This window comes from Scleropages formosus, chromosome 18, assembly GCF_900964775.1.
Source record: "Scleropages formosus chromosome 18, fSclFor1.1, whole genome shotgun sequence".
Classification (NCBI taxonomy): domain Eukaryota; kingdom Metazoa; phylum Chordata; class Actinopteri; order Osteoglossiformes; family Osteoglossidae; genus Scleropages; species Scleropages formosus.
This window is the reverse complement of record NC_041823.1, coordinates 10643820-10654060: the sequence shown is the minus strand read 5'-3', so window position 1 is coordinate 10654060 and position 10241 is coordinate 10643820. Positions and strand designations below refer to the sequence as shown.

The 10241-nt window shown below is 38.8% G+C and overlaps 1 protein-coding gene across 3 annotated transcripts; it reads right to left on the bottom strand.

Moving 5' to 3' along the window:
* Window positions 1-1084: 1084 nt before the first annotated feature.
* csnk2a1 (casein kinase 2, alpha 1 polypeptide) lies at window positions 1085-9843 on the bottom strand. 3 transcript variants are annotated; one of them, XM_018762945.2, is made up of 13 exons: window positions 9758-9843; window positions 7844-7984; window positions 6711-6822; window positions 6485-6586; window positions 6184-6234; window positions 6038-6097; window positions 5528-5611; window positions 4917-5027; window positions 4706-4807; window positions 4459-4559; window positions 4120-4268; window positions 2611-2700; window positions 1085-2225 (listed from the first exon to the last, which is right to left on the bottom strand). In XM_018762945.2, the coding sequence occupies exons 2-13, from the start codon at window positions 7942-7944 to the stop codon at window positions 2110-2112; spliced, it is 1179 nt and encodes a 392-aa protein (XP_018618461.2). In that variant the 5' UTR covers window positions 7945-7984; window positions 9758-9843; the 3' UTR covers window positions 1085-2109. The 3 variants fall into 3 exon arrangements, with proteins under 3 accessions (XP_018618461.2, XP_018618463.2, XP_018618462.2); XM_018762947.2 differs by having other exon boundaries at window positions 9742-9760; XM_018762946.2 differs by lacking the exon at window positions 9758-9843 and adding an exon at window positions 9520-9581.
* Between the last annotated feature and the right edge of the window lie 398 nt (window positions 9844-10241).

Sequence of the window (10241 nt, the reverse complement as noted above, 5' to 3'; positions counted from 1 at the left end):
TTTAAAAAAAAAAAAAATTAGTAAATGATATTTGGGGAAAATGGGTTTGGGGTTTTGGATGAGCAGGGAATGCATTTTTTCTCCCATTTAAAATGAGAAATGGGCCTTTTGGTATCTGGACTGCTTTTGGAACAGATTAATTCAGTAAATGGAGTAGAACTAAAATACGCATGTACAGTATGTATATATTCACACCACTCAGTTTACCTTGTGCCCTGTTGAAGTCCGATGCATTTTCTAGTTTTAATTTTATAGCATTACTTTAGTTTTACAGACCTGAAGGACCCTGCATTAGATGAGCAGTTACTACTGACAGTTCTGTTTCATCAAAACCTAACCTGTTAAGTGGAGAGGCGTGTGTATTCAGCTTTTATCGATAGTACGTTGTGGCAAAAAGTGACTTTGGAGTTACAAAAAAATTAGTTATGAACACACGCAAGCAGCAGTCTGTCTGAATGGAGCTGGTGTACTGATCTTTCAAAGTCAAAAAGAACAAGTACCTTGTGAAAATAGTTTCCAAAATGTTTGAAGACCTATACTGTAAAGGTTGCCCGCTTTAGTTGCAGAGGGGATCCTGTATTAGAACCCTTTGGTGAGTGACTGAACCCAAGTTTGGTGATACAATTATCACCAAATCAGTTAAATGTCTCCCCTCTAAGATAGCCAGCCATCAGCTGAGCACCTCCTTTACACAGTAAGGTGGGACAAACATAAAAGGTTAATACTAAATTTTCAAAAAGTCAGGAAGCGCTACATCGTGATAGTTCAACTAAATATTTTCAGAGGCCTAAGATGCCCAGTGTGTGTGGAAAAGGACAACAGTAAGTGCACCTAAAAAGGGTGTTGCATTTCCCATACTGTACTTTGGTATACTTCTATTAATACTGTGCTCAAAACTATTCTGCACTTATTTCATGGGGGTCCTGTTTAAAACACCGATTGTGAATAAGACGCAAAGGTTAATCAGCTATCCCTCATCACCATACGTTACTATTCACCCTCCATTAGCCTTCTTCAGCAAAATACAACATGCAATAATGTAACACATCAAAGGGGCCTTATTAAATATCAAGATCAGATGACATTTGGTTTAAGAACTGTTTTTATGAAAGTGGTTTATAAAACAAAATAAAACATCAGAAAACTACAAAAAATTCTCTATGGTGAACTTAACTTACAATTTCACTTTGATTCTTACACTTGTCATAGGAAGACAAGAGATTTATCCTATACAATTCTCAAAAACACCAAATACACTAAAGTCTGAACCAAGACAACAAAATGTTTAAAATACTTAAGACATGTTGATGGCAATATGTCCTGTAACCCAGCCAAAATTAGTGTACTGTACATTTTTTTGGTGTAATGAACTGGTGTTTTACAGCAATTATACACAACATGCAATGTAGAACTATTTGCTGTGTTTTAATTCTGTTGTAGACAAACCTTGTTATTCTCCTGAACAAAACTTGAATTACAAAATGCATTACTCAAAGGCTTCATTAAAAATAACCCACAAATAACTGATCTTTTGAGAGTGAACATTGTGAATAGGCAACATGACAAAACTGTACATAATTGGTCAAGTAAGTTTTGAAACTTTTTATCCTGAACCACTGAGCAATTAAAATTAACATGGGGAAAACTCTAGAATTTTTTCCTTAATTCAATATAACTAAAAAAAAAAAAAAATGTATAGGAAAATACTAACCCCCCCTCACCCTTCAAGACAACTCCCCTCTCCCAATTTTAGTCAGCTGCTTCAGGCAAGAATATACTTGCCGGACATACAAAATACATTATCAACTTTTTTCTTAATTTCTGCATTGGAGACGCAATTCCAGATCCTGCTTTCATGAAAGGTTGCAGCAACACTTTCATTGTCACACAAATATGAGACTGTTACATGTCTACAATATTTCATTAACGAAAAGCACAAAACTGACTTCAGATTCTTTTCCCAGTCTTTGCTTGAGTGTTCTATTCATCATAATAAAAATAAAATTGTGCCCAAATGATCCATCGGTTTCGGCCCACATGACTTGTCACATGCCTTTTGTACGTTTTTGTGTCTCTATGAATTTTTCTGTGTGCAGTGGGGAGTAGAGATCAAGGCTGGGTTCCAGTAGCAGTTGCAGCTTGTGGGCCCATTGTATTGGGAGAAGAGATGACTGGTGACCCAGCGATGTTTCCCATTGGCTGAGATGAGGACATTGATGTCACCCCTGCCGATGGCGAAAGAGGAAAGTGTTACACTGCTGTCCTCACAGACCTGGCACTGCATACATTAGCCGGACTCTATTAACCTAGTCATCATCTTACCATCACCAGAAAACCAGTACCCGTTCTCCCATTTGTACTGTTTAGCGGATGCTTTTAAAAAAAGTGATTTGCTTTATTCCATTTATCTACCATACTCAAGGGTACAAATACCCACAAGCTTCCATAGACTTGAAACAACTATAAGCTTATAAATCTATCGCCTAAATGAAGAAACTACCTTGTGTTTATCCAATTCAAGATGAATACTACACTTAAGGATACAAATGCGAAAGCGGCGCTAATCCCAGAGCTGAAACTTAGACAAAGAGAGAATATTCAAGAACATACCTGCCATCATGCTTGAGGAGCTCACTGCAGTGTTGCTTGTCGGACCCCCTGGTGTGGAGCCCATCCGTGTCTGGTCTTTCATAACAGGGTCTGGAAAGGGAATCACCACCACCAATAATCACTCACTCATGTGCAGATGGACAAGGGCATTTTTCATGATGTAACATTATAGTAAAAATAAGCTGCATGACTGTAGGCAGGCTGACAAATGCATTGCCATTTTTATAGCATGTTGCAGCCTCCTAGCTCCTTTGCTGCTGTCAGTTTTCTTCTCTGGATACCACATGACAATGCACTGAAGACTTGTAGAACATGGGAATAGGGATTCTGCAAAGTAGCACATGGTATGTGCCATAGTGGCTGTATGTACTTTTTTTTTTTTTCTTATGGTTGTTCACAAGCACTTCTTCCCTTCATAGAAGGTATACAGTATAAGCACATGTGCATTTTATTTAAAACACAAACCCACAAAAAAAAAAAAAAAATCCAACAATCTCATTAAAATCTGCTTTCAGAAACAACTAAAACAGAACTTTCACAGAATTTCATGCAACAAGAGGTTTTAAATTGAGATGCTTTTCAGAAATCTACTAAACAAGCTAAAACTGGTCATTTTCAATTTTCTGACCTCCATCACACTTTCCTCATTTCACTCTCAGCAACAAAATATCCACTACCTGAATTGCTTCAATAACTGTAGCAAGAATGAAGTAGACACTTTTATAAGCACATGAAGAATAAACTACAGCTGTGATCCACATATATTGGTTCACCTCCAGTCACGTCATGAAGATAAGAAGTCAAACAGCACCACCTTCTGATTAGTCAGACACAGCTCTCTTGAGCGGACACTGGACACAGGTGATTCATGGCTAGCTAAAGAATTCAGTACAGTCCATCCATGAAACACACACTGGAACAATGGAGAGTGGCCTAAACATTTTTATCTTTGGGGGGAGGCAGACATTAAAAACCTTGAAAAAAATGTCAACATGAACATTCAGATCTACATACTTTTGTACAGAAATATTTGCAAAACACACCTTCAGAAGAGCAATGTGCATTGACCTATCACAGCACACATTATAAATCAGCCAATAAAATTGCTGCAAAAAGGAGCCTGTCCTGAAAGGTCACAAACAAAAGATTTTCATAGGAACGAGCACTATCTCCCCCCCCACAAAGTTTGTTGTTATGAGGATGGACTGTCCAACAAAAAGACTGCTTTCTATCTATGTGTTCACCTTTAGACATGGATGAAACACAGAACCATACAAAACATACATAGTTTTTGATTTTGTTGCCAAGGAATTCAAAAGAAAATGCTGCTCATTTCTTTCAACAGATAATTCATTTCAACAGCATGATATCGTAGTGGAGGAATTAAGTACAATGTTGCTTAGGTCTGGTCATTGAGACATATTTCTGTGGACGTTTCTGTTCAGACTCATAAAAATACGTGTGCTCTGTGGCTTCCCTCACTTTAGGTGTGTTTATGTGCGGACTCACAGAAGTAGGGATGCTCCATGGCCTCGCGGGCTGTCAGCCGAGCCTGATGGTCGTAGCGCAGCAGTTTGTCTAGGAAGTCTAGGGCCTCTGTACTGACCAGGTGCTGATTCTCACTGTGCACAAACCTCTCCCACCGCTTACGCGAATGTCTGCAGTCCAAAAAAAAAAAAAGAAAACCTCAGCAGGAGATGCTCCCACAAGCAATTTGATATAAAACAAAACCTTCAGTGGGGCTGGTGTTGTGAATGGTGCCTATATGCATTTAAAAAACAGATTTTTCTCTTGAACTTTACTTAAAAACCTGTAACACATTATTATTAGGATGCTAGTCATACATACCTGCCCAAAATATCATTGAATCGTGGATCTAATTCAATGTTGTACTTGTCAATGTAGTCATACAAATCTTCTGTGCCCAATACTTTGGCAATTCGCACAAGCTGAAAATAACATTGCATATTAAAAATGCAACTGCAGACAGCCAAATTACATTTTTATTAAATGGCAAAATTAAAGATTCATTCTTGTACTTCTGACCAAATAAAAACATGACATGAGAGCTTAAGACAAAGAAGTGATTTCCGACCTGATCATAGTTGTCGTGTCCGTGAAAAAAGGGTTCTTTCCTGAAGATCATACTGGCCAACATGCACCCTAAGCTCCACATGTCCAAACTGTAGTCATACATCTTGGGGAGAAAGACAGCGACATGAATATCTTTAAAACAGAAAACAAAAAAAAAAAAAAGTTAAAATTTAACATCTGAACATTGCAGACAAGACATAAATAATTCTCACTTGGTAGTCAACCAACAGCTCGGGTCCCTTGAAGTACCGGGACGCGACTCGGACGTTGTATTCCTGGTTAGGGTGGTAGAATTCTGCCAAACCCCAATCTATGAGGCGTAGCTGCAAAGATCGGTAGAAACAAGTTACTCCTAAGTGGCAGAACAGTCCAACGAGTAGCATGCTGTGCCTCTACAAAGTACATTTCTGTATTCTCTGTCACTGGGGAAAAACATGCTGTTCATCTCCCTCACACAGAGAGCTAAGATTATGACAACAAATCACACATTTGAAAACATTTTCAGTCTCGCGTTCTAAGAATACGTTATCTGGACAGCATCTATAATGTATTAAATACACATTTTAAATTTTTTCATTAAAAATAATCTGGAATACTGTTTATATCAAGCAAAATGAGAGATTAGAAAACCAAGGCACCTCACCCTGCCCCCCTACAAATAATACATGCCCTGATTTAACCATTTCATGCAGATACTAATCCCTCCTACCATCTCTACTTGGTCTTGAATGGATAATACATTACCTTAATGTACCACACAGCAGCAGCTATTTCCATGTCATCTCAGTTCAGTACCAAAAGCTTGAGGCCCTGGGCACAATACCTTTCTGTGTTCATGGTCGATCATTACGTTGTGTGGTTTCACATCCCTGTGCATGATTCCCATACTGTGGCAGTAGTCCAAAGCCTGAGACAAACAAAACAGGAAGGTTCAATTTGAATTAAAACTGCAGCCTGATTTTAAATTTGATAAGTCTGAATTTTGGTTGAAAAGTGCTACACGTTCTGCTGGATGAATACTGCCTGCACCCTAAACTGCACATGTAATCTGTAGTCCTGCTCTCTTCAGTACCATTGTACTGCTACCCTGACAGAGAAAAATACAGGCAACCTAACATATGTCAGAAGCAAGCAGTCTCTGGAGTTCATAAAAACACACAGAAGATGACATTAGAAGAATGTACAATGGTACAAATGTAGAATGTCCTCCAGAAAATAAACACAATTCTGACAGATTTCATTACAAATACACAACAGAAAACAACACTAGAGTTAAGAGTTGGCTAAATAATAAAGATGTGGACCAGTCTACGGGATTAGAAATGGATCTTACCTTTAAGATTTCATACATGTAGAACCGAATGTCGTAGTCTGATAGCGTCTGATACAGTTGCTACAAAAACAACAGTTCAGCATTGTGAGGTATTACACTTCATAAACTGTATTTTTCTGTTTGGTTTTACTCAAAATTATTCTCACCTTAAAATCTGTGTTGTTCACATGTTCAAAAACAAGTGCTGGCGTTCGTGACTGGAAAAAAACAAAAAGTATGAATCCACATGTACAGTAAAGTCTAATGAAATTTGTTTTTTGGCAAATTTAAATCTATGAGTCAATCCCAATCCAAAATATACTCGAAAAAAAATAAAATGTACAGTACAAAAGTGTTCATATAAATACATAATAATGTAATCTTACATACTTAAAGTACATAATTTATTAATATTGGTAACATTTAACATCATGATGCATTATAGGTAAAGTGTAAAGAAAATCTCACCACAGGGTCTTTGACAATATCTAGAAGTGAAATTATGTTGGGGCCGCCTCTTAGGTTTTCAAGAATCTTTATTTCTCTTTTGATTTTCTTCTTTTTGACTGGCTGCAGGCAAACATTTAATTTGTTAAATACAGATTTACAAAAAAGGAGCAGAGATTAGACAACATAAACATTGCACAGCTATAATGAAAATCAAGTAAAAATGAAAATTGAAAAAAGATCATACCTTAAGTATTTTGACAACAACTTTTTCATTGTTTGTGATGTTTATGGCTTCAAAGACTTCACTGTATTTGCCTCGGCCCAGTTTTCGCACGAGCTGATAGTCATCTTGATTACTGGGAAATGACAGTACTCCATTACATTTAAGTTGCAAGACTCATGACAATACAGCAAATGCACAATTACAGAAATTAAATAAATACAAGAACTGCGCAAAATAGCCATTTTAAAATAAATGTTATAAATTAAACTATTAACTATTTTAAATTTATGATGTCTGTGGTCTGATTCTGTTCAGAGGAAGCGCAACCTCCCATAAAAATGAAAATATTCTCTACTTTTGCAAATATACTCTTTTACAGTGTTAATTTGAATTTCAACAGGAATACTGTTGTCACCAGCAAAATCAAAGCTATGGACAAACCCGTGCCAGTTAAAACATTCAATTGTCAGAGAACAATCTTCAACTATAATATAAACTATATAGTTTACAACTTTACACTTTTTATATTAAAGATCTAGGACTGGATACTTCCTGGTGCGACACAGCTGAAGTAAGGAGGGGGGGGGGAAAAAAAAAAAAAAAAAATCAATGACCATATGCATTAATCATTGGCTAAATCAAAAGTTTCTCTCATAGCTAGTAACTGCGTATGGTTAAATAACATAAAACTCAGCAAGAAAAAACACTCCCAAAAAACTAAAACCTTAAGAATGTTTCTCTCCATAAAAATTTTACAGCGGAGTAACCTTTACTTACCAACCAACACAAAGGTAATGGATTCAGGTTTATTAGTTTACATCTTCTGCACATTTTTTTGTGAATATAGGTTGTAAATACATATGCGGTTTCTCTCCAATATGATTTTGTAACAGGCAGCATATTTTCACCCACTCAACAAGTGTCAACAAGTGAAGATGTAGACTTAGCACCTTTAGTTTACTTCGTTTGAGGACCACAATACCTGACTGCTTGGCTTTGGAATGACTACTATCATAAACACGAGCAGCCACCTACACACAAACCTACACAAAATCTAACTACTCCTAAGAGGAAACATGGATAAAAACATTCAGCTTTTTAACACTTCACAGAATCGTTCAACCTCTCTGAATGTTCACTACATATTTGCTCACCCCCACTCGACTACATGTGATTCGTAGTCCCAATATTCCCGAGGTCTTTGTGTGTTTACATCAGGATAAACCCTGGACCGACTTGGAACCGGGCCCGACATATTCTGGACGAGGAGGTGAGGGCTCGGTTCTTCAAATCACCTGCAAGAGAAAATGAGCTGAAAACAAATAGGCTACATCAAGATGAGGGCCTGAGATGTCAATGAATAACAAAGGAGCCGTTTCCAATACCACCATTTTTAAAGAAAAAAGGACAATTAAGGTTAAAGCAAAGTTCAAACACGAGACTAACCAATGATATTACCGATTCATGCATCAATGTTTTTTGTGTGTATATCCCTTCCTAAGCTAGGCACAGAAGGCAAGTTAGAAATGAGCTCTAGGGCACTATGAGCTGCGGGCACAACTCTTGAGGACCTACAGATCGCTACGAGCTTTTGTACACATGCACTCAATACAAAAAAAAAAAAGTTTCTATCCAAACTACCATGTATGTCTTAAGACCTCCAACTGTTAATATTCTTCATAAAGCTTAAGCTTTTCTCCAAAGTGACCTGCCATTTTAGAAGATCATTTACCTATTTGTACAGCAGGGCATACCTACTGTATTGACTGCAAGGTAAGTGCCTTCATCAAAGGTACGACAGGAGGAGCAGGATTCGAACCAGTATTCAGACTGCCAGGCAACCACCCCAAACCTCTAACTACACCTGACATAGACCAGCTCATGAAATCCGACATTATTTAAACCAGCACTGAGAATCACAACACAAAACCAGACACAACCCCAACACAATGGAACACCAGTGATGACAAACTGTCTCCTTCAAGCTTGTCACACCGCTGCAAATCTACCATCATCAGTCTGTTGCTTAACTAATGCTTTTACCCAATTTGGACTGTCTGACCCAATTATACAGTATGGTGGTTTCAAGAATACAGCAGTAAGAACAGCAGGGGGAAACAACAACTTTCAGGATACAAGATTCTCCTCCAACAACAGGCCACCTGTTCCCCAACATGTAGGAAAACAGTTCTTCCTACTAGGGCACAGGAGCAGCCATGCCAATAAAAGGCAATCCTGGCACTAGGCTAGCAGTACAGAGACTGGTGTATTCCTAGGCTAGAATCTGGATGTAGTGTTCAGAGAGAGCTCATCATCACAGCAAAAAAAGATCCAAATCAAAGGCATATTTGCTTATACAAGTTATATTTTACATGAATACACATTTTTCAAGTAAAATAACTTAGGAATAAACCCCAGAGCCAGGAAGAGTGGAAACGCGGAGACCTCGGTCGGGCAAGCTCAGCAGCGCACTACTACTAGCAAGCAACTCTCAGCCATTCGGGCTCCATCGTTGCCTGCTTAAACGTTTATTACAATTAAAATATTAAAACAAAATCATGTGTACACCCTGTGTAAGTGTTCACCGGCATCTTCCCGCGTGTGGTTCATGTTCCGGAGCGGAGCGGTGTTTTCCTCTCAGCGCCGACGACGGCTCTCTGACAGGCAGCCCGGCCGGCCGGCCCACGGCACTACCTACACCTCGCCACCCGCCATTTCCCAATTCAGAACACCGGAAACCACACTATTCCTCACATTTCAAGTTATTTCACTCAGAAATCGATTAATCTGCAATGTTTTCCTGTTCTCTGTGGAAACGGAAAGCACCAACCGTCTGAAACACAGCGACGAAAAACCCAAGGCGACAGCTCGCGCGCCGCGAGGACGGGGGGGGGGGGCTGGGGGACAGGACGATACAAGAGGTACGCATGCGTAATAAATGACCGTTATTACAGCGTAACAACAGACAAGCGTGTGTTAAAAGCACGCGGTCACGAGCGCGCATTCATGAGCAAAAGAGCGGCTATTTCAGGTGTTATTATCAGTCGCGTACTCTAGTTACGGATTACCTCTCCTCGTCTCCGAGCGATCAATATGGCGGCTCCTAGGGAGCGGACGCCGAGATCCGGCTAGAGGCGCTGTGCGGAGGGGACAGCGCCCCCTGCTGATTCAATGCAGTGGAGGGGAGCGGAGTGGTGTGGATAACGCTCGAGAAACAATTATGCAACATTAAAAGAACGTTTGCCGTATGTATTGCACGAAAACTTTATCACGGGCGGAAACTAAAATTGTACAACTTTTTTTTTTTAAAGAAGGTGCTTACTGATCTGTCATGTATTTAAAAAAATCTAATCAAATTTAAAAAATCTTTTTAACACATGATCGGTTGAGAATTCCACCAGCCCACGATTACACAAACTTAAACTCGCACCAGGAAAAGCGTTTTATTAAGCTAAACTCCTTAAATATGACGTGAAACAGGACGCAGCACACTGTTTACTACTACCGCACATTTAAATTTATTCATTTTGCAGACACTTTTGACTTTAGTTT